Source organism: Rousettus aegyptiacus, unplaced genomic scaffold, assembly GCF_014176215.1.
Source record: "Rousettus aegyptiacus isolate mRouAeg1 unplaced genomic scaffold, mRouAeg1.p scaffold_m13_p_15, whole genome shotgun sequence".
Taxonomy (NCBI): domain Eukaryota; kingdom Metazoa; phylum Chordata; class Mammalia; order Chiroptera; family Pteropodidae; genus Rousettus; species Rousettus aegyptiacus.
In genome coordinates, this window is record NW_023416290.1 from 59,237,686 (window position 1) to 59,259,757 (window position 22,072).

Genomic DNA, 22,072 nt, shown 5'->3' on the forward strand with positions numbered 1-22,072 from the left:
TGGCGAAATAGACGAATGGACGGACGCGCACTGGGCAAAGGGGGAGAGCGTAGGAAAGCAGGGGTGGTGAGCCCGGCCACGGCCCGAGGGGCGTGCGAGCCCTCCGCGCAGTGAACGTGACAAGGCAGGGCACTCTTTAATGCCAAACGTCCCCATCCGTGAAGAAGGCACACCACTTACGGTATATACACACTGAGTAACCTGGCGACCACCGCCGTGAAGGCGCGACTGCGGGAGATGGGGGGGGTCTGGGCGGGGGGGACATAGCAATCGGGGGAGACTTCAGCACGCCGCTCTCCATGCAGGACAGAGGGAGCGGACGTACCTTCGGTCAGAACGTAGAAAACCTAAACACAACCCATAAGGCAAACCCTGCTCACATACGTGAAACTCTACACCTCGTAATAGAAAATAAGCTTCTTCTCGAGTGCCCGTAGAACGTTCTCGAAAATTAGTTACAAGATCAGTACATTTCATAAAGCAGAAATGTTCCAGACGACATGCTTTGAACACAATTCAATAAAACTAGAAATTACTAACAAGAGCAAAAGAGCCCTTCCACTTGGAAGTTAGAAATCTTTCTAGAAACACGTCTTGGGTCCTGAGGGCTTGTACGAGGTCTGTGGTGGGGGCTTCTGATTCCTCAGTGGGATGGAAGCCAGGCTCACAGCTGAGTGTGGGGAGTGGGTAGAGGTGTTGGGGGCTGAGTAGTGGGGGCCGGGGGCGGGGGGCGGAGGGGGGGCGGGCGGTGCTGGCTGGGGAAATGCAGCTGGTTGCCGGGCAACACTGAGGGCTGTGGACCGGCGTGGCTGGGGATTTGCAGTGCGGTGCTGTGCTTTCCCGAAGCGGGTGGAGCCAGGTTTAACCAGAGCTGGGCGTTGCCAGCTGAGTGTGTCAGAGGGCACAGGACGCTTCCAGTGTGTTTAGGGAGTGACCATAACTTCGGAAGATGGAGTCTGTGCTAGTAAGAAGGGAGACGAAGGCAGGTAAGGGACCCCGAGAGGGTGGGTGGGGCGGTGGACTGTAGGTTCTGAAGGACGGAGCCTCGTTGGGGTGCCAGAGAGAGTGAGCTGTGAAGCTGGGAGGTGTTCGGGAGTGGGCGGGATGCTTGAAACTGGAGCAGCCCCGGCTGAGCAGGTGACTGGGGCAGGGGGCGGCTGCGGGGGCCGGAGGACGGGGGCACCCGGGGAGAGGAGATCCAGGCATGAGAAGTCGGCGTGAGGGAAAAACAGCGAAATCCCCAAGATCGAGATGGGGGAGGGAGGGAGAGGGTGGCCGTGACCAGGAGCTTCATCTCAAAGGACTGAGGGGCGACCTAGGGCAGGGGTGTGGTGACCAGGTGGCGTGTGGTGCGGAGGACCCGGATTCGGAGCCGAGATGTGAGGGAAAAGGGGGCCCCTAGTCCACCCCTAGACTTGGGTCTGCGGGTCCGTGGGCGGCGGGAAGAAGCCAGCCCTGCCCACGGGGGCTGAGGCGGACCCTGGGAGGGAGCAGGAGGAAGGGGGGGGGGGTCCTTGGAGGCGCAGAACGATGGTGAGGCTCTGGTGCGGGCTGGGGAATCCCCAGAGCACCCAGGGTCCCGGCCTCCTCTCCATCGGGCGGTGGCTGCCCGAGGCTGGGCTGTTTTGTGTGGGATACCAGCAGGATGAAAGGCGAGCGGTGCCTCCCAGGGCTCGCCCCAGGACTGAGCAGGCTTGTGGGCTCCCTCCCTGCGCCCAGCCCTGCAGGCGTTCCCATGGGCTGGGGGCGGACAGGCAGGAGGGCCTGGGGGTGCAGGCCGAGCCCCTGCCTGGGGGAGGGCAGGACGGAGGCAGGGGGCGGGGGGGGGGGTGAGGCTGGGCACCTGTCCAGGGGGATGGAGAAGTCCAGGAAGGTGGCCACCAGCTGGGGGGCGTGGTCCCGGGCCAGCAGGCTGATGGCACGCAGGACATTGTCCTTGGCTCTGGGGACGGGAATGGAGCAGAGCTGCAGGTAGACGGCGCGGCCCAGGTTGACGACCTGTGCAGGAGGGGAGGAAGGGCAGATGGGGGGGGAGCAGGCTGAGTGGGGGCCAGGCCCCGCCCTGGTGAGTCTAAAGTGGGGGGTCCTGCCTCAGTGAGGTGGCGCCCCCTCAGATATGGTCCTCTTCTCGTGTCCTTGCTCTGGGGGGGTCTGGACGGGGAGGCGCAGGCCTGCCCGGGGGCAGGGGGCGCCTCCCTGTCCTGCACACCCGGTCAGAAGGGGGCTCCCAGTCTGGGAGGGCGGCAGGCCTGCCGCCTCCGGCATGGCGTGTGAGGTCTTCCGACCCTGTCTGAGCGTGGCCCGGTCATCCCCCGAACGCGCCGCTTGGCCCATGCCGTTCCCCGTGCCCGGACTGTCCCTCCCCCTCCCGCTTTTGGGTCTCTCACTTGTCCATTTGGGCCCAGGCCTGGTGCCGCCCGCCCGAGGCCTCTGCCCCCGCGGGACGTGGCATGAGTCACCCCCTCTCCGGGGGGCGCCCCCCGCCCTGCGCGGCCTCCTTTGCCTCTGGGTACCCCCCGCTGTCCAGTCTTCATCTGTCCGGTGTCTGTCGGCCCCGTCAGACCGAGCGCTCCCGAAGGCGCAAGGCCGTGCCCTCTCCGCTCCCCTTCTGATCGGTATGTGTCCGCCCCGCGACCAGGGCCCTAGCACACCTGCTCGAGCCAGGCCCCCATTCGTTCACCACCTCCTCCATTTCTGGGGTCTGTCGGGGGGGGGCGGGGTCTGCGTCTCCCCCACCACTGCCTTGGCCCAGGGGCTGTAGCCCTTGCGTGCGACCGCCGGGCCGTCCCTCTGCCCCTCGCCCTGTCCTGGCCGACCCTCGGCGGGTTCCCAGCTCCCTCACAGTGTCCAGCTTGGCCCCGTGCTCCCGGATCATAGTGAGCAGCATGTCGGCAGCGGCCTGCACGTGGCAGGGGCCGGTGGAGCCCAGGCCGTTGATGGTCGCCCAGATGAGGTCGGTCAGCTCTTCCAGCGTGAGATGCTTCATGATGTCCTGTAGCAGCGGGAGTGCAGGCAGCGTCACCTCCAGTCCCCTGGGCCCTGGCGCCCGCCTCCCCCCTCTGCTCTTGCTCTTTTGGTCCGGGAGCCCCAAGTCCCTGAGCTCTCCCACGCTCCTGAGCCTCGCTCCTCCACGTCCCCCAACACGCGTGCCCCATTTTGCAGTTTAATCTGCACATCTCTGAGCCAGCCGACGCCCAGGGGGCAGGAAGGGAGGGTGTGATGCCCATCGTAGGATGGAGACACAGCTCCCTCCCTCACTCAGACCCCGGCGCTCGTCCTGGGACCCACCTGGCCCGGCCAGCCTCCTCTCTTCCCCCCCTCTGTCCCGACCTCACCTCATGGCCTTCCTCATCTGCTAGCCTCAGCCCAGCAGGGTGCTCCCTACACCAAACCCCAGGCCTCCACCTTCCAGCGTTTTAATTAAGAACAACTGGACTTCAGAGCTGTGAAGGTTCTTCAAGGTCTGTGGACTAACCACGCGTAGGCTGAGTCTGGGACCTGGGGCCCGTGTCCCGTGGTAGTACCTCCCCAGGGACCTGCCTCTGCTCTCTGCCGCATTCTCCCAGGGGCGGGTCCAATAGTTCAGGGAGGTGGCTGTCCCCTTCAACACCAGGACATGTGCTGCTTGGGGCAATGAAGATGCTCTCAGGGAGATGGCGGTTGGGGCTCCTGCCCCACAGCCTCAGACCACAGTCTGAGAGTGAGGGCTGGACCAGCCTGGATGCCCAGGTGAAACCTTCTGGAAAGACTGAGCACATCATTGACCAGCTATTTAAACTTAACTTACTCAAGAAAAATTCAAAATCTAGTTCCTCAGTTGCACTAGCCACAGTTCAAGTGCTCAAGGCCACACAAGGCCAGTGGCTGCCTGGCATGGTACATACACAGACGTTTCCACGCTCCCAGAAAGTTCTAGCGGAAGGCTCTGACTTGGAGCATCTCATAATCAGAGGAAGAGAGAATGCTGGTGTTGGAGTGATAGCTGGGCGGCCCGACAGAAAATCATAATGTTTGCAAGGATATCAAGGATGAGAAAACGTTTCTTTGCATGTTACAGTATTTGTCGAAATGCCTGAAAATCCTGTTAGGATGTTCGTATGTATATTACATATAAAAATAACTGCTAAACAATGCATGCTGTTTATAAGAATATTATTGTTCTAAAGTTTTGGTAAAATTTTTGTGAGACAGGTTATTAATTGTTAGAATGTTCAAATGATTGCAATGGAATATTTGTGGTTTGTAATAACTTTTTAAAAAGAATTTAGGTGACAATGAATCTGGTTAGAACATTTGTTAGAAGATTACATTTAAAACTATTTTCTACAATGTTAAATTTTGGTTAAAGTTTTGGTATTTAGAATGTTTGTGAAGAAATTCAACTTGAAATGGTGATTAGATTCTTAGAATCCTAGAATACTACAATTTTGGGATTGGTAAGCACTTTTGAGATGTCTGTCTTTAACCCAAGGCATGAATAAATATGAGTTGGAGGTGGCCGTGACGGTAGAATTGGTGGTGGTGGTGGTGGTGGCGATGGTGGTGATGATGATGATGATGATGATGATGGTGATGGTGGTGATGATGGTGATGGTGCTGGTGGTGATGGTGATGGTGATGATGATGGTGATGATGGTGGTGACGGTGGTGATGATGGTGGTGATGGTGGTGACGGTGATGGTGGTGATGATGGTGATGGTGCTGGTGGTGATGGTGATGGTGATGATGATGGTGATGATGGTGGTGACGGTGGTGATGATGGTGGTGATGGTGGTGACGGTGATAACGGTGGTGGTGATAGTGGTGCTGATGGCATAGTATATCCAAGCCACATGGGGAATCGAGGACAGACTTGGGACTAGAACTCGGGTCTGTTCTCCGGCCCTACCTGTCTTAGATCTGCCACCCCTTGATTAGCGGACCTTCCCATCCTCCTCCCTCCCTGTGCTCCTGTGTGTCACTGTCTCTTGTCCAAGGATAGCCAGAGCTGAGCACACATTCTCTGTTCAGGGACAGTGCAGGGCGGGGCAGACTTCTTAGGCCCTGGACACTATGCTCCTAGTCACTTGGTCCACTGAGGGTCCTAATGCTCTGAGGTCCCTTCATCGCTGGTCCCCACTGAGCTGGCAGCTGGTGGGACCCTCCCTTCCTGCCCTTTCTTGGCTCCCGGCCCAGGCGCTTTGGCACAAACCGAAGGCAGGCCACGCATTTCCACGTGGCCCCAACAACTGATGTGTTGGCTTCTGAGCTTTAGATTTTTTGTACTAAACTTCCGATTGGCCTTGACAGCGACAGTGCACTGCGGCGGCAGAGAATGTGGGTTCTGGAGTGAGCCAGGACCAGATTCGGAACCGCCGGGTCCGTTCTAGCCGTGCGGCACCCCTTCATCACCATTCGGTTCAATCTGGTTCAACCTAACGGGTGTTTACTGAAGGCCGGTTCTACCTGGCGAGGCCCAGCTTCTGGCCTGGAGTGCTTGCTCAGGGCCTAACGGGGGAGACTGACAAGCGCCCCAAGTGCAGGGGCTTCATTAGCCATGGTTCCACACAGAGAGTGGGCAAGCCACGGTCACCTCGTCAGTGATGTCATGACTGACCGCTCCGCGCGGCACCGCCTGCCCCGTCCACGCCAGCACCCAGCCCACGCCCGTGCCCGGCCCTGCTCATCTCCAGAAGGGGGCACAGTTCAAAGCAGATACAAAATGACACAGAGATACGGGATTTCACCGCAGTGGCGAAAGGAACACTGGGGACCGCTGGACTCCTCCCCAAGCCGTTGACCAAGGAGGGACTGGCCAAGTTGACCAGATGGCAGCAGGAGAGGGGACACAAGTTATGCCTTCGAAGGAAGGGGGCTTGGCTTTCAAGAGGGTCAAGAGAGGCCCCTGGAGGAGGGCGAGGAATATTTCTGGGGTGTGGTCGCCCTGCACAAATCGGACTCAAGGGAGGGGCGTCGGACGTGCCCCAGAGAACACATGCGATGGCGGCCACCCTGACGGTGCCATTTATTGGGTGCTCACGGTGGCCAGGATGCCACTAGCATCGCTTTTACAGAGGAAGAGGAGGCTCAGCGCAAAGCGAGCGACGGAGCTGGGACTCGAGCCTGGGCTGCTGACCTCAGAGTCTGTCCCCAGCCCCTCCCTCCAATTTCCCCTTTCCCGACTCTCCTGGCCCAGGCCAGGGGCCCGGGGCTTCTTCAAACACTCTCAGTTAACCACCAAAGACGCCAGCCAGATCCTGGCCTTGGTTTTAATACTTATGCTCTGACCCGGGCGCTGACCTCCAGGGTCTAGCCAGGCCACACCGGCAGCCGGAACCCTGTCAGAGGGAGTGGCGGTGGGGGTCGGAGCAGAGCATGACCACGCGCCCCCACCCGGACCGGCCCACAGTTCTAAGGGCTTTGACCTTGATGACTTGGGAACTGCCAAGCTGGAAGATTTGGTCCTTCTGGAACGCCACCTCCTGGGAGGCGGGGGGCGTGGCCTCCTGGTCGCCGCTGCTCCAGAGCGGGGCTTCATCCTCGCTGGCCTGGGGAAGCTGCTCTGGGGCCGGAGTCTTCGCCTTCGGAGCCTCTGCTGGCCAGGGGTGCCATTGGGCAGGGTCAGGCCTGTGCCCACTGGGCGAGGCCATCACAGGGCTACGGTTGAGGTTAGAGGTGGGTCTGGGGACAGACTGGGAGGACGTGAGCTCGGCGGTGCTGGTGTGGGTTTGGCGGAGGCTTCGGATGGGGTGGGGGTGAGTCTGCCACAGCCGAGGCTCACCTCTCTGGCGCAGCAGGAGGCAGTAGAGATGGCCCAACCCTTCCAGGCTAGAGTGCTGGGTGGCCGCGTCCGGGTCCTGGCACAGCATCCCCAGCATGGCCATCAGCTGCCCCATCCATCTGAAGTCGTTCTTTGGCTGCGGGGAGAGGGCCGGGGAACCACCGGTGGCAGAACGCACCCACGGGGCCCCCACCCTGCCACTCGGCCCAGGGCGTCAGGATGGGTCCCCTCGGAGTGCGCGGGAGGGCTGGGGCCGGGATTCGGGCAAAATTTAAGGGGTGGCCAAAAAAACTCAGAAATCAAGAGAAATAATACTTTCATGTAATATTTAGAAAAATCAAAATGAGTGGAAAAGATCCACGATGAACAGAGTTTCAAAACCGCAAATAAAGGCCGCACCCCACCCTGTGCGTCTAAGACCGAGTCCCACCCTAACCCCAGACCTGGTTCCAACAAAACTTTACAATGGCGGGCGGCCGGCCCAGTTTGCAGTCGACTGTTTAGAACGTCACATTAAACATCACATATTTTCTTTTATCTTGACTGCAGAGTGTTTGGCGCCCCCATAAATGTTGCCCCTGAGGCAAGTGCTGTGGACATTGATTATAAGCAAATAGAAGCCACCTCGAATCCCTCTAGAGGGGTCTTCCTTGTCATAGGAAGCTGGGGGAGTCTGTCCAGCGAGCTTTCCCTTGCGAGCAGCAGCCCCTGCTCCCCGGCACGGCCTCTCCCCGTAGGGAGGCATGTCGGCCAGGCATCAGGCCCAGGAACTAAATTCCTTATCGCGCCATGAGGCTCCCTAAGGAATGAATGCTGATTTGGGCTGATAAACGCAGAACTGCTCACTCCCTGAAGGCCAGCTGATGTTCATTCGACCCAGGGGTGACCGCGACAGGTGGAGGTGAAGCTGGGAACCATGAGCGGGTCAGCTTCGTGGGGGACGGAGGGCGGTGGGGACGGACGGAGGGCGGGGGGCTGCACGGAGGGGGGCGCGACGGACGGAGTGGGGGGGGATGGACGGAGGGCGGGGAGATGGACGGAGGGCGGTGGGGACAGGCGGAGGGCGGGGGGATGGACGGAGGGCGGGGAGATGGACGGAGGGCGGTGGGGACGGACGGAGGCCGGGGGCTGGACGGAGGGGGGCGGGACGGACGGAGTGGGGGGGGATGGACGGAGGGCGGGGAGATGGACGGAGGCTGGGCACCCCACGCAGTAACTGCAGCCCCAGTCTGGGGCAGGGCGGCACACCTATGGGCCCTTTGCGCCCCCTGCCTCATCTGATTCCCGCTGTACCTCTCTGGGGTGGACCCATGTCCTCCCATTTCACGAGGAATTGAGGTTCAAGGTGGGGGTTCGGGGTGCTGACAAGAGCCCAGCCTCCCGAGTCAGGGGTCGGTCAGGGCACCCGGCTTCAGAGGCTAGCTGGGGAGGACTCGAGCGGTCCTGGCCGGTGCGGCGCGCTCAGGGGTCCACCCCGTCCTGGCGGCAGGGACCCCGGGGACCCTGAACACTGAACCTCGGCAGGCGCGGGAGGGAGGGTGGCTTGGCCGGGACAACAGAGGGGCTCTGGGGCGTGGGGCCGGCGAGCCGGGCACTCACGTGCAGGTACAGGTTGTCGTTCAGGAATCTGAGGAGGGCCGCGCAGCTGTGCACAGCCCGCTGCCGCTCGTGGGCCTTCTCCGACACCAGCCACACGTACAGGTGCTGCAGGGACGCGCAGGCGGCGTTGCGGAGTGGACCTGGCTCCGCCCCAGGCCCGGGCCCCGCCCACCGAGCCCGGACCACACCCTCTCAGGTCCCTCCCACCTCGGCGCAGGCCCCGCCCCCTCGACCGCAGTCCCTCCCAGGTCCAGCCTTTCTAGGCCCTGCGCTCAGCCTCTGCCAATCCTGCCCCAGGCGGGCCCGGGCTGGCGGGGTCTTTTCCTCCTCCTGCAGCTGGCACCCCACAGCTGCTCCAAGCCCTCTGAGGCTCCTGGTTCTTAACCTGTCTCGTGCAACACGCCCCTCTGCAGAAGGCTGCTTTTCTGTGCGCAGCAGAAACGCACTGAATCGTGAAGGAACACCAAGGCGCACGAAACGGTTCCGGCGACAGTTTTAGGTCAAGTCTGAATCTCTCTGTTAAGGTGACGTGTGACTAGAGTAGTGACTCTGAAGTCACAGGGGAGTGAACGGTAGTTGGAGATTCCGTGAGCCGGTGACGTCCTGTGACATTCGCGACTTCCCCTGGCAGCAGACACAGCCACTTTGGCACTGCTGTGGTCTGTCACCAGGGTTCCCAGGGGAGGGACATGCCACTCCGCAGCTCGAGGCCAGTGAACACGCAGCTCCGCTCACCTCCGCGAAAGCCCCCGCCTGCCTGGTCCGGCGCCTGCTGCCCTGCCCCCCCCCCCCCCCCGCCCCCCACTGCCCCCACCCGTGCCAGCTCACGCTCCGGCCGTGCGGGACCCGCTGCCTTGCAGCCCGCTGTCCTTGTGCGTGCTGCCCACCCTGTCCCCGCGTGCCCCCTTTCCCTGTGCCACTCGGTGACCTTAATCCTCGTTTGGACAAACTCCTACTGGCCCTGACCTCCGGCCGACCCTCCCAGCAGAGCCAGCCCCGCCCCCCGTCTGAGCCCGCGCCCTGCCCCGGGATGCTGCCGCTCCCTGTCGACAGGTGTCCCTCATGTCAAGGCAAGACCCCTTGAGGGCAGGCGAAAGAGTGGGGGTGGCAGGCTCATGGGGACCCCCTGGCCCCACAGTCGGGGACATTGCTTCGCGGGAGTTGTGCAGTGGGTGAAAGGGCGGGTCCTGGCCACAGCCCGTTTCCTCCCCATCGTCCCCCCGTTGGTGCGGCATCCAGTGTCCACCTGCCGGCCCCCGCCCCTCTTCCCCCAGGTGCCCCAGATCACTGTGAGCCCTGGAGAGATCAGCTCTCAGACCTCCGGGGCCACTTCCTGCCCCCGATCCGGCCCTGGCTCCTCTGGGACCCCGTCCTTGGTCCACCCTCTGGCCCAGCCCCACCTGTGTCCCCCGCCCCGCACTGCCCGCCGCCCTCACCGACAGCAGGAGGTGCAGCTCGTCCGCCGTGGGGTCCCGAGTGAGGAGGGTCTGCAGCATCTGGTCCAGGGCCTCTGCAGTCTTGTTGTAGAGGGTCTGTGTGGGGGCGGGGGTGGTCAGGCAGCCGGCCGGCCCCAATGGGTGGCGCAGAGGGCCGAGACCTGCGCGGGGCCGAGTGCCTTGGCCTCTCAGGGCTAGTGGGGCCCACTTTCTGCAGACGGCCCGGGCCAGGCTGCCTGCCGGAGAGCTCGCAGGGGCCCGGAAGGGCCTCGTCAGTGTCCCTCGCTGGCAGGTAGCGGGGCTGGGCAGGAGGGCCGCCCGGGCCTGCCCCAGGGCACGGGTTTCTCAGTGGCCGAGGCAAGTCCACTTCTGGTAGGGCTGGCCTCACGGGTGTGCAACTGCACAGGACCTGGGCCCCGCGAGTGCCCCATTTAATGCTCCGCTGTCGCCGTCCTGAAATTCTTCATGGGTTTTAAACAAGAGCCCAGCTAATTAGGCAGCTGGTTCCAATTCTTGGGTCTCACACGCAAGGCCCCCAATCTTTACTGCTTGGCCGGCCAGGCTCACTTGGGGGTGAAGCAGCCCATCCTCCATCAGGGCCTAGCAGTCAGAGGATGAACCAGCCCACATGGAGGGCTGTCGCCCTGGGCCGGGGGGGACCCCTCGTGTGCTCAGCCCCATCCAGAGCCAGCCTTGGGGTGTGGCGTGAAGCGCAGGGCCTGGGGGAAGGGCTGGGTTCAGCCCTGATATTCCTATCCTGCCCAGACACCTCCCTCTCTCTGAGCTGGCTTTCTCACCCCCTGGACAGCGGCTGTGGGAAAGGTGAGCTAATGTGTCCATAGGGCCTGGTGGAGTTAACACCAGCTCCCTCTCAAGCCGTGGGCAGCGGGCCGAGCTGGAAACCCTGCCTGCGAACCCTCTGGAGAAGGGGTGCGGGCGCCGGGGCTGCACCTGTACGTCGGGTGGCTCCAGAAAGAGGCAGGTGTGCTTCTCCAGGACACCCAGCAGCGGCAGGGCCAGCACGCTGCGGAGGCAGATTGTCAGGAGCTGCGATTTCTTCTCCAAGTCCAGGGGTGGCCTCAGGTTACTGTACAGGGGACAGAGGGCAGTGAGGGAGGGGCATGGGCGCCGGGGATGGGAAGGGACCACCTGCCAGAGCAGACAGGAGCAGACGAGTCCTGAGCAGTGGACCCTCCTGGGACTCAGGCATCCCCTCCCCTCTCGCCTGACCAGACTCGTGTGTACGCTCTGCCTCCCCGGCCTATCCCCTCTGTGGCCGGTGGCGGGCCTCCTGCGTAGGCGCCTTTCACGGGGATTTGTAACGGACTCACTGGCCCGGCTGGGAGCAGGGGCTTGCAGAGGCCTGCACCCCAAGCTCTCCTCTGCTGGGCGGACTGATCTCTCCCCAGCCCCGGTTACGCCACTGAGACGTGAACCTCGTCTGCCCGCTCCGGAGAAGGCCGCCCAGCTCCGCCTGCCGCTCGCCAGCCGTGCTGGGCCTTGCCGACTCGCCGGCACCATGCCCGACCTGGCCGGCTGGCGTCTGACGCCGAGGGAGCCCTTGCGGGGGACTGGGGTGCCTACCAGAGGCTGGAGATGATGCAGAGGGTCTGCTGGCGAGTCGAGGTGCACAGTGTGTCCTGCGGCTCCTTCTCCATCAAAACCTGCCGAGCCCCAGGCGAGGGCTGAGTCACTCCTGCCCAGGCCTGGCCCGGCCCTGACACCACGTCTCCTGCCTCAAGACCTCGGTGCCTGGCACCCGTGGGGCGGGGCTGAGCTCAGTCACAGACTAAGGCACAGACGTTAGGATCGGACAGGTCACGTCCGAATCCTGGCTGCCCACACACTAGCTGCAGGACTCCGGGCAAGCGTCGGATTATCCCGAGCTTCGTTTATTCACGGATAACGTGGCCTCGTCGCTCACGGGCTGAGTCACGAGGCAAGACATGCGGAGCACAGTGTCTGAGTCACAGCGGGAGCTCGGTAAATGGGAGCTGCTGTTGTTATTGTTGTTATTATTATTATTTGTAATTGTCCATCACGCATGTGTTTCCTCCATTCCCCGGATGTGCTGTGGGCCACAGTCTCTGGTGACTAGCGGTATGAGCTAGGTCAGTGTCAGCAGAATGTGCCCGGTGTGAGGGGACCACACGTGGCCAGCTCAGGTCCCCCAAAAGTGGGGACATGCATGTGCTTCTGGATGCGGAAGCCTGCAAGGAGCTCGGACAAGCCCGAGGAGGCTGACGCCCCCTGTTCCCTGCGGGGGCCTCTCGTGGACGCTGCGGGTCCGGGGCGGGGGGCGCCGCTCGCCTCTGCCTCCGCCCCAGGACCTGCTCTCACCATCAGACATTCGAGGAGTTCGGGGAGCTGGGAGAACTCATAGCTGTGGGCGCCCTCGTTGCGGCTGATGGCCCCCACCAGCATGAGGATGGCTGCCAGGAAGCTCTGCTTCAGGGTCTCGTCCTGGCAGGGGCGGGGGCAGGAGAGAGTGAGGCCCATGGCCGCACGTGGCCGCAGGGCCCCTGCCGGGAGGGAGGGGGCGGCCCGGGGGCGGACATACCCAGGAGCTGTAGCGGAAGAAGAAGATCATGCGGGACAGGATGTTGTCCACCCACGGGAGGATGTGGGCCTTGGCCTTGACCGCCATCTGGCCGTAGGACAGGAGGATGGTGCTGCTGGCCCACTTCCAGCGCAGGTCATCTGAGGTCTGGCCGCAGCAGGCAGAGAAGGAGCATCAGGGCCCTGCTGGCCCCCCCTCCGGCGAGCAGTGACAGGAGGGGGCCCCAGGCCCTAGCAGACTGCTGGAGGCAGGGTGTTCTGAGTGGGAGCAGGCCTCGGTTTACCTCCAGAGGACAGCGGGCAAAATGCTTCTGCCTGTGAAGTTATCGGGGTGCAGTGTGGACAAGGGGCCACTCCGGCCAGCTGCACCCCGGTCTCTGGCCCTGGCCTCATGTTTTCAGATGGTGCACATGGCCAAGAGCGATTAGTAAACCACACAGTGGCCGCCACGGCCACGCCTGGAGCGGTGCCAGAGCCCATCTAAACCCCGACAGCGGGTGAGGGAGGAAGACGCTACTCAGGAGGAGGAAGCTGAGGCCGCGGGGTCAGGCCACGGGGTCAGGCCACAAGGGGTGCGGAGGGGGGACCGGACTGGAAGTCGGGATGCATGGTCCAAAGCTCGTTCCCCAGGAATCCCTGCCGAGGGGCTCAGACATTCCTGGGGCGCGGGGCCCGACGTCCCCGCCCCTTGCCGAGGCTGTGCTGACCCAGGCGGAGCCAGCACCTTTGGGGAGAAGCTGTGGAGGCTCCACTTGATGGGCGCGCTCCGGCCGAACTGCTCCAGGACGGCCCACACGTGGTCCAGGTGGCGGGCGGCGGCCAGCCCCGTGGTGAGCGCGATGCCCTGCGGGGTGGGGGAGCAGCGTCGCCACACGGGGTCCCGGGACCAGGCCTGGCCCCTCGCTGGGGCGGTGGCAGCTGAGCCCCAGGAACGGAGGGGACTCGTCTGAGGTCACAAACGTCGGCCGCTCACCCCTGTACCCGTTAGGACATGCGTCCCTGAGCCCAACCCCGGGGGGTCTCCATGGAGTCTGCAGGTGGGGGAGGCAGGAGGCAGAGGAAACTCCCTGGAGGCCTGGCGTCACCTCAGCCCCCCAGTTCTGAGCAGACCTGTGCCAGAGGTGGGAACAAGACTCCAGGAAACCTGTGCATGATGAAAAAGAGGCCCGAGCTTGGACGGGCTCAGTCTGTGGTGGGGCAGGGCCCGGCGTGTGACCGGGGTCAGGGCCCGGCGTGAGGTCAGGGTCGGCCGGTGTCAGGACGGGCCGAGGCCTGGGCCCTCACCTCCCTCTGCTTGGGCCACTGGTGGGACGTCTCCAGGAGAGTTCGCAGGTGTGTCCGGACGGTGCTGCCATTCTCCTCGGCTTGAAGGATCAGCCCGTAGTAGACGAACAGGAAGGCCTAGGGGAGGTCAGGAAGGCCTAGGGGAGGTCCACTTCCTGTCCTGAGCCCGACCCACCTCTGTCCATCCCCCTCTGCCCGGAAGGCCTGCTGCTTCCCCTGACCAGGCCCCGCCCCTCCGCTTCTGTCAGGTCCCCCCGTTTCTTCTGGGGCCCCGGGCCTTGCTCCAAGCGTCCGTCCAGGCACGGGCAGTGGGGGCTGCTCGTGGGCATGCAGGGGGCGGCGCACCTTCTCCGGGGGCTGCTCCTGCTGCGTCCGGTCAGGCCGGGTGAGTGCCCACAGCAGCTCCTTGGACCACACGTCTGTGTTCAGGAACGGGACCGACTTGACGGCTATCTGTGAGTGGACCAGGTGGGCAGGGCTGGAGCGGCCTCCCCCGGGCGCTGGGCCCGCCATCAGCACCCCCACCCCGGCCTTGCCGGCCGCTCGGAGCCCTGACTGCTTGGCCCTCTTCCCCCCTCCCTCTTCTGAGATTCGGGTAAGTTGGTTTCTTTCTTCCTCAACTGTGTGATGGAATTAACCAGTGAAGCCTCCGAGCCTGGAGCCTTCTTTGTGGAAAGGCGTATAAATTCGACTCCCAGTTTTTTGATAAAGGGCTACTCGGATTTTCTCTCTCCTCCGGCGTCAGTCTGGTGACTTGCGTTTCTCAGGGAGTTTGTCTGTCCCGTCTAAATTGCCGAATGCGCTGGAATCACATTTCATTACTACCATTTCGTGTGAAAAAGACGTGTTGTAATATCCCTTCTTTTCTGATACTGGCGTTTTGCGTTTTTTTTTTAATTTTCTTGATCAGCTTATCACGCGTCTATCTTTTTTTTGGATAACTGCTTTGGGTTTCATTCATTCTCTGCTGTTTGTTTCTTTAAAAACTTTCTTGGCTTTCTACCCTGGTTTCGATTACTTCCTTCCTTCTACTTACTTTGGGATGAATGTGCTCTTTTTTTCTGAGAGCTTAAAATGGAGGTTTACATGATAGATTTTAAGCCTGTCTCCTTTTCTAATATAGGCATTCAAAAATATAAATTTCTTCTAAATGTTGCTTTTTGTTGAACCCCACCAATTTCCATATGTTGTGCTCCCTTATCGGTCTGTTCAAAACATTTCCCAAGTCCCCTTCCGATTTCTTCTCTGACCCACGTGTTACTCAGACCTGTTCTCATTCACAAACATTTGGAAGTTTTCCAGACGTGTTTTTGCTATCGGCTGCTAATTTATGTTCTGGTCAGAGAACGTAATCGGCTTGATTTCAGCCCTTTTCTATTTGCTGAAACTTTGCGTGAGGCGCAGCAACGATCTGCCTTGGTGGTGACCGTCCTGTCTGCACTTGAAAGAAATATCATTTAGATCAATTTGGTTAATTAGGTTGTTCACGCAGTCTATACCCTGAGTGATTTTCTGCCTTTTCTGTTAATTACCTGTATGGCTGCTGCTGGTCTTATTTCTACTAGATACCATTTAATTACGACAGTTCTGCTGCTAGATGATGCTAATGGCGTTTGACGAGGGCTTCCTGTGTGTCAGCCCTTTATATGGATTATTTCCTGTAATCCTCACAGCAGGCATGTGAGCTAGGTGCTCTCAGCCCCATCTGACAGGCGAGGAAACCAAGGCATGGGGAGGCATAGTAGGTCGGCCAGGTCACACGGCTGACATTGGTTGAATCTGGACTTGGACCCAGGTCAGCCAGGGTCTTGCGTTCCTTCTCTCAGCCACACCTGCCCTCATGTGGCTGCATGGTCAGCGAAGGTCCTGAATGGACACTGGGCCTCAGCCGTGGCTCCTCCAGTCCGCCCTGACCGGCTGCCTTCCTGCCTGCTCACATCCAGCCTCTGCATCTTCTCCGGCCACCCCTGTCATGGACTTGGCTCCCCAGATGGGTGAGAAGGGCCTTGTATGTGCTGGACACCTGCCCCGTGCCAGGTGTCTAGGAGCCAAGGTTCAAATCTACCCCATGATGACGTCACCTCCCCTCCCCTCTGTAAGCCTGTTTGCTCATCTGTAAAGTGGGGTTCTCCCTTCTTCCTCCTCACCCCTTTTTCTCCTAGGGCTGAGCAAGTGCCTATCCATTGTGGTTTGCTGCCCCCTCCCCCATCCTGTTGTCCCCACAAAAGTCCCCGGGGGCCGGGCTCCCTCCCCACCTGGGTCAGCTTCTCTTCCCAGCACGCCTTCTCTCCCTGGCTGAAGAGCTGCTCTGTGGGAGACAGGGTCCCTGGAGGCCGGGTCTGATGTCCACGGCCTGGGGCGGGTCTCAGGCTCCGTCTCCCCGGTCCCTCAGACACTGTCCTGCCTCCGCCTGTCCCCAGAGGACCGTGAGCCCTGCTGGAGCTCGGGGTCCAGAGCTGGGCTGGAGCTGTGGCCCTGCCGGCTTTGTCATGTGGCCTCAGGGGGCCAGGTGAGGCAGCAATGGCAAAGGGAGGGGTCCCCTGGCACGGCCCTTTGGGATGTGCTGGGGTCCCCTCAAGGTGGGAAAATAAGGGAGACTGTGAGATGGGAAACTCAGTGTCGGGGGGGGGCCTGCTTCGCGGGTTCCGACACCCAAGATGGCCAAGGGGCGGGGGGCCGTGGGGGCGCCGGCCGCAGCGAGCTCTCTGCCACGAATGCGCTTCGTCTCTCGCGGGACCTGCCCCCGCCCCGCCGGGCTCTGCTGGAGGCGGAGGGCAGCCTAGGGCAGGACCAGAGCAGGGCGGGACGTACGGTTGGTGGTCAGGACGCCCATCACGTAGAGGCGGCTTCGGTGTGGGAAGACCCCCGTCAGGACCTCGGTCTCCAGCTGCTGGACCACGGGCCGCCACGAGTGTCTGCAGATGGCCACCAGCACATCGCCGGCCGCGTCCTGGTACGCCTCTTCCAGCTCCTTCGGGGGTGGGGGAGGAAGCCGTGAGAGGGGGCGCTCCCGCGGGCCTGGCCTCGGGCACGCGGGGTCTGCTGTCACAGGCAGGGACGCTGTCGACAACCCATTTGCTGGACAGAAAACCGAGGCCAAGGAGTCAGCATACAAGGCTGGGGACAACGTCACATCCTTTGACTCTCTATCACCGTAATCCAGAACCAGTTTATGCTCCTGTCTGGAGTTCTCTGGCATCAGCTGCTTGGGGGCGGAGGCCCAGCCTGCCAGTGCCCTGGCCCTCTGCGCCCCGCCCGCACCGGCCAGGCCAAGGAGCCGCCCGCACCCTGGGGCCGGCTCCGGCCCGCCGTGCCCCGGGCTTTTCTCGATGCGAGTGTTGGTGTTTATTTCGATTTTGCTCCAGTTTGGGGTTCTTTTCTCCATTTCTTAGTGGGAGCTGTCAGGTGATACCCGTGGCTGCCGGCTGAGACAGGTGCCACAGGACCGTTTGGTGGCATCTGACAGTGAGGGGGTCTCAGGTCCCTCCCTGTGTGCCCTGTGGTGGTCGAGTCATAAAGTCATTATGTCATTTATGGTTTACTGGAGGTGTGGGTATGAGGGCTTCTCCTGAAGAAGGTGGATAGAGTCTGATTTTTCTCTTAAAAAAAAAGATGTCACCTAAACTGCATTAGTAGACTTTCTAGAAGGACAGCAGCAGCCACTTCTGGGAGCTGGAAAGCAGGTGGGCGAGAGGTCACTGGGCTGAGCACTGAGCCAGCAGCGGGACGGTTTGAGAGCCAGCCCCCCAACACTGCACACTCTCCCCCTCATCTGGTGGGAACCCAGGAGCCATGTCTCCTGGACTCTGAGGCCAAGGGGGGTGGGAAAAGCACCCTAAAAAGCAGGCGGGGGTCTAGGCACCCTCCCCACTCTGCCCGCCTGGAGGGTCCAGCATTTCCTGGAGGCTGGGTGCCCGCAGAGGGCTGGGGATGGTCTCGGAGACTCGAGGCCAGGCCTGTTCGCACAGGGTGGTCACTGGGCGGGCCAGCCCTCCATGACACTGCCCGGGGCCTCAGGCTCCAGGCCGGTGCTGGACCAGGGGCTTTGGGAGACCTCGATGGCCCAGGAGGAAAGACACAGAGGTGCTGACATTGGGGCGGGGGAAGGGGGCCCTGCATTCACCTCATTATTCCACAATGGATCCCACCTGCATGTTCAGAGCACCCTATCGGCGACTCCTAACCCCTGGCAGCCCTGAGGTGGATAAAACCCGCAGCCACGAACTGGCTGAAACCCACAGAAAAGCGGCCAGTGGGAGACGGGGGCCTAACTGAGACGGGAACTTGAGGCGAAGCCTCTGAGTGACAGGAGACAGCGTGCCCCGGGGATGAATGTACGAGGAGCACCCTCGGAACGGAGGCAGGCTCTCGTGAAAGCCGAAGAGGGGAAGGTGCAGACGGGAAGCTCGACGCGAAGGTTTGGAAGAGGACACCGCGTCCTCAGTGAGCAGGGCGGAGGGGAGAGGCAAAACGAGAGCCCCCCGTTCCTGCGGGAGCCGTGAGTCGGGGTGTCGGGCACCCCTGGGGCCGGGCCGAGCAGTGCAGGGGGCGCTGCCCGCGAACCGACGTCCGCCGTTTTCCGTAGAGGAAGGGGCTGAACCGCCAGACGGCCGTGACACGGGGCCGCACGGCCTGGTGGCCAAAGCCAGACATGGAGCGAGGCGCGCTGCCCTTCGAAAATGCGCCCGATACACTTCGCGATGCCGACTTAAAACCTTTTTAAACGTTAAAAAAGAAGTTTAGAAAGGAAAGAGAGTAGCGGGTACGGACTCTGTTCTGTGTTCGGGTGACGCACGGACACCTCCCTGGGGTGCGTGGGGCTCGTCATGCCAGCCGCTTAGCAGCGGGCCGTGGCTGCGGCCAAGGCCCTGGATGTGGAGCCTCCGCCCCTCCCTCTGTAAACGGGGTCAGTAACACCTGCTGGGGGTTAAATTATGCGCAGTCTCGCTTCGTGGAGTGCCAGGGCTTGGACCCTTGGTGGTCAGCCTGGTGGCCAGTCGCTGCCCTCCGACCATGACTCGTCATCTGCTTAATGACTAGTCCCATCATGTGGCTACCCTGGGCTGGCGGCCTGAGTAAATGCTCCAGGCCCCCAAGCCCTTGGAGCTGTCCATCAGCCAAGAGGATTGCCCAGCCTGGGGCAGCCCCTGGACCGCAGGGGTCAGGGACAGTTCAGGTCCAAACCTCTAAGTCTCCTTCAGGCAGAGTCCTGAAGGCGGGCAGCCAAGGGCAGAGCTACAGCCTGGGGGCGGGTGGGACTCGCGGAGACGGGCAGGGGCGGGGAGTTGACAGGTGGTGGGCAGGGAGGGAGGTGGTGGCAAGGGGGAACCCGGAGCCCGTCCCCGGGCGGGACCTGTGGGACGCCCGGCGCTTCCACTCAAGGCCTGAGGCTCCGCACCCCGCCCTTCTCAGCTCACAGTGGGGGTCCTCCCCCCCCCCGAGGGGCTGGGGTAAGAAACTGAGAACGCGGACAGAGGTTGCAGCCCTGGGGGTGCCGCCGGCGCCCCGGGAGCCCCGGGGCGGGCGCGGGGCCCACCGTGGACTTGGTCATGTTCTCCAGGGCCAGCGTCGTGAAGGCTCCCTGCCAGCTCTGCTCCAGCGAGCGCATGGCTCCGAGGACGGTCTCCAGGACGTGCAGCAGCCGGAACTTGTGCCGGTTGGAGATCTGTGGGCGGCGGAGTGAGCAGAAGCTCAGGGACAAGTGGGGTCGGGTCGCGCGGGGTCCCCAGCGGGAGCAGAGGTGGAGAGGGGGCGAGGAGGCCGGAGGGGAAGGTCCCGGGGGCAAGCTTTTGGCCGTGGCCCTGACCACCACTTAGGAAGCATCTGCTATGGGTCCTGAGCTGGGTTCCGCAGGGACAGACGGATACAAGCTTGTCCCTGTCTTCAGGAAGCTGCTGTGGGGTTTTAAAAGCGTCCCCTCTCTAGAGCTCGTCTATCCATTTATGCCCTTATTTCCTCATTCGTTCAAACTCAGACAGATCTTCCCCGTGTCGTCCACCCAGCCGTCTATCTGTCCGTCCGCCCACCATCCATCCATGCGTCTCTGCCACCTAATGGTTTTGTGACTTAGGTGAGTCTCTTCCCTTCCCTCAGCCTCAGTCAGCTTGCTCGTCTACGGGGAATCGTAACGTCTGTATCGTGAGACTGCTCTGAGGTTAGTCACCGCGCCTTGGCCCCCTCCCTCCCCCTCAGCCCACTGGCCACATAAGGAGCTCGACGGGCTTGAGTCATGTCGCCGCTGTGTGGGGAAGCCAAGGTTCGAGCTCGCTTGGGCTCCAGCCCCCCCCCCACCTGCTCCCCATGCCTCCCCCGCACGGCCCGAGCCGCTCCCACCTCAGGGTTGTCTACGAAGTAGTCATAAATGGTTTCCAGCACCAGATTGGGGGCCCGGCGGGCCATGTCCTCGATCTTCGTGGCGATGTGCTTCAGGCGGAGGGCATCGGAGCCGTTCAGTTCTCGGAGCATCTTGAAGCAGACAGCTGAGGCCGATGGCGAGGAGGTGTGAGGGGTGGCGGGCTGTGGGCGTGGCCCACCATGCCGCCCGGCTGGGCGGGTGCGGAGGGGTCGGCTGGGAATGGGAGGGCGCGACCTGGGGATGCGGACCGGGGAGCCGGACACACTGGAGGTCCTGGGCCTCCTGACGGTCCACTCAGTCCTTCTGGGGTTTGAGATAGGAGCAGAAGCAGGGGGGCATGCCCGTCTGCACCCCTTATCCACCCGCACGCATGCTCATCCATTCACTGATTCAACCACCTTTTCATCCATCCGTTGATCCATTCATCTATCATCCACCTATCCATCGATCTGTCTGTCCATCCGCCTATACATTCATATATATATCCGTTCCTCAGTCCTTCTGTCCATCCACTTCTGTCCATCCTTGTATTCATCTGCCGATCCAACCATTAATAAATTTATCCACCCACCCGCCCACAGGTCAACCCATCCCTCCATCCATCCATCATCCATCCGTCCATCCGTCCATCCATCCCTCCATCCATCCATCCATCCATCCATCCATCATCCATCCATCCATCCGTCCATCCACCCACTATCCGTCCATCCACCATCCATCTACTCATTTGTCTGAAAATTCATTCCAGTGAGCGGGCCGGGCCTGAGCTGAAGTTCTGTGGTGGGCAAGGTGTGGGAGGAGTGTGGAGTGTGAGAGGGGGCATTTCTGGGGGGCTTTGGATGGTGTCTCAGGAGGTATGAGGTGGCCGAGGAGAGTGCGCCGGGCTCTCTGCTGAAGCTACACTGTGTCTGCACCCCCGGCACCCCCTGGCCCTGACGGGTGGACGCCCCCTGGCCCTCATCCCCAGGCCTCCTTGAGGTGGGGCACATGAGGGTCTCTGCTGGAACCTGAGTCCCGAGCCGCGGTCACCTGCGTTGTAGGCTTCCTCCAGGAACAGCTTGTGCTCCTGGGGCACCAGGGCGGCCTGGCTGCTGCGCGACTTGCTCAGCAGGATGGTGGCCGAGTGCGTTGGCCTATCCCCGGGGGCAGAGCTCTGAGGTGCCTTCCTGTAGGACAGGTCCCGTGTGGCTTCGGAGATATGGAAGGAGATTCTGAAAGGGAAGGGGGGTCCACGCGGCTAGGGACACCTCTGGCCCTCACGAGACGTCTGCAGCCACACGGCTTTGCGATGACAAAGTCTGGGCTCTGATCCCAGCTTCCTCCCTCCCAGCCACCTCTCTGCCCATCCTGGACCGCAGGGGTGCCCAGCCCCGCACCCCTCCCCAGCTGCTCCGGGCGGCAGCGGGAACCCTCCCTCCTCAGCCCCGGGCCTGGGTACCAGTCCTTGCTGCCCCAGGAAGAGGGAGAGGCCGGCGCCCAGGAGAGGCAGGGCTTCAGGCCCCTGCCGTGGCGTCCATGCCTCCCGGTCTGGCGCTGGGCTCACTTGGGGTTCTGGGACACGCCCGATGACGCCCTGTCAGCCGTGGTGCGGCTGAGTGGCTTTTCCGCATGCTGCCTGTCCATGTCGGGGTGTGGTCTGGAGAACCCACAGGCCCCAGCCACCGCTCTGTCCTCGTGCCCAGGGGGGCGGCCCTAGCTCTAGGCATCTCCTCCCCAGCCCCAGCAGCCCTGACCTCACCCCCGAGGTCACAATGGTTCTAGTGTCCGCTCCCAGGGACAGCAGTGTGGGACCAGACCCGCGTTCCCAGTGTGACCTCGGACCCAGCCCTCCCATGTCTGGTTCTCAGCTGTCCCTGGAAGACCCACGGAACCAGCCCCAGCCAACGCCTCGACTGCAGCCTGGCGAGACAGCCTGAGACAAAAGGGCCAGCCCCGTGGGGATCCCTGACCCGAGAAGCTGTGAGGCTGTGAATGTGAGTTCTTTTAAGCACCAAGCTTCGGGGTTGTTTGTTACGCAGCAGTAGGTAACTACTACGTGTTCCGTCCCAGAAAAAGTGCCAGAGTCGGGGCTCCGTGTGA

The 22,072-nt window shown here is 62.0% G+C and overlaps 1 protein-coding gene across 1 annotated transcript in view; it reads right to left on the minus strand.

Annotated features, from left to right (window-relative positions):
• The window catches only part of LOC107507849 (maestro heat-like repeat family member 5), a 37,502-nt gene extending 15,886 nt beyond the window's left edge, over window positions 1–21,616 (minus strand). Inside the window, exons 1-19 of the mRNA XM_016139171.2 lie at window positions 21,537–21,616; window positions 21,023–21,204; window positions 19,972–20,117; window positions 19,175–19,303; window positions 16,450–16,609; window positions 15,894–15,946; window positions 13,984–14,091; window positions 13,639–13,755; window positions 13,079–13,198; window positions 12,356–12,502; window positions 12,136–12,258; window positions 11,380–11,459; window positions 10,747–10,882; window positions 9,796–9,891; window positions 8,360–8,464; window positions 6,761–6,896; window positions 6,405–6,574; window positions 2,843–2,992; window positions 1,844–1,998 (exon numbers count right to left, since the gene is read on the minus strand). Coding sequence (XP_015994657.2) covers window positions 1,844–1,998; window positions 2,843–2,992; window positions 6,405–6,574; window positions 6,761–6,896; window positions 8,360–8,464; window positions 9,796–9,891; window positions 10,747–10,882; window positions 11,380–11,459; window positions 12,136–12,258; window positions 12,356–12,502; window positions 13,079–13,198; window positions 13,639–13,755; window positions 13,984–14,091; window positions 15,894–15,946; window positions 16,450–16,609; window positions 19,175–19,303; window positions 19,972–20,117; window positions 21,023–21,204; window positions 21,537–21,616 — 2,393 coding nt within the window. The remainder of the gene's footprint in view (window positions 1–1,843; window positions 1,999–2,842; window positions 2,993–6,404; window positions 6,575–6,760; window positions 6,897–8,359; window positions 8,465–9,795; window positions 9,892–10,746; window positions 10,883–11,379; window positions 11,460–12,135; window positions 12,259–12,355; window positions 12,503–13,078; window positions 13,199–13,638; window positions 13,756–13,983; window positions 14,092–15,893; window positions 15,947–16,449; window positions 16,610–19,174; window positions 19,304–19,971; window positions 20,118–21,022; window positions 21,205–21,536) is intronic.
• Window positions 21,617–22,072: the final 456 nt, after the last annotated feature.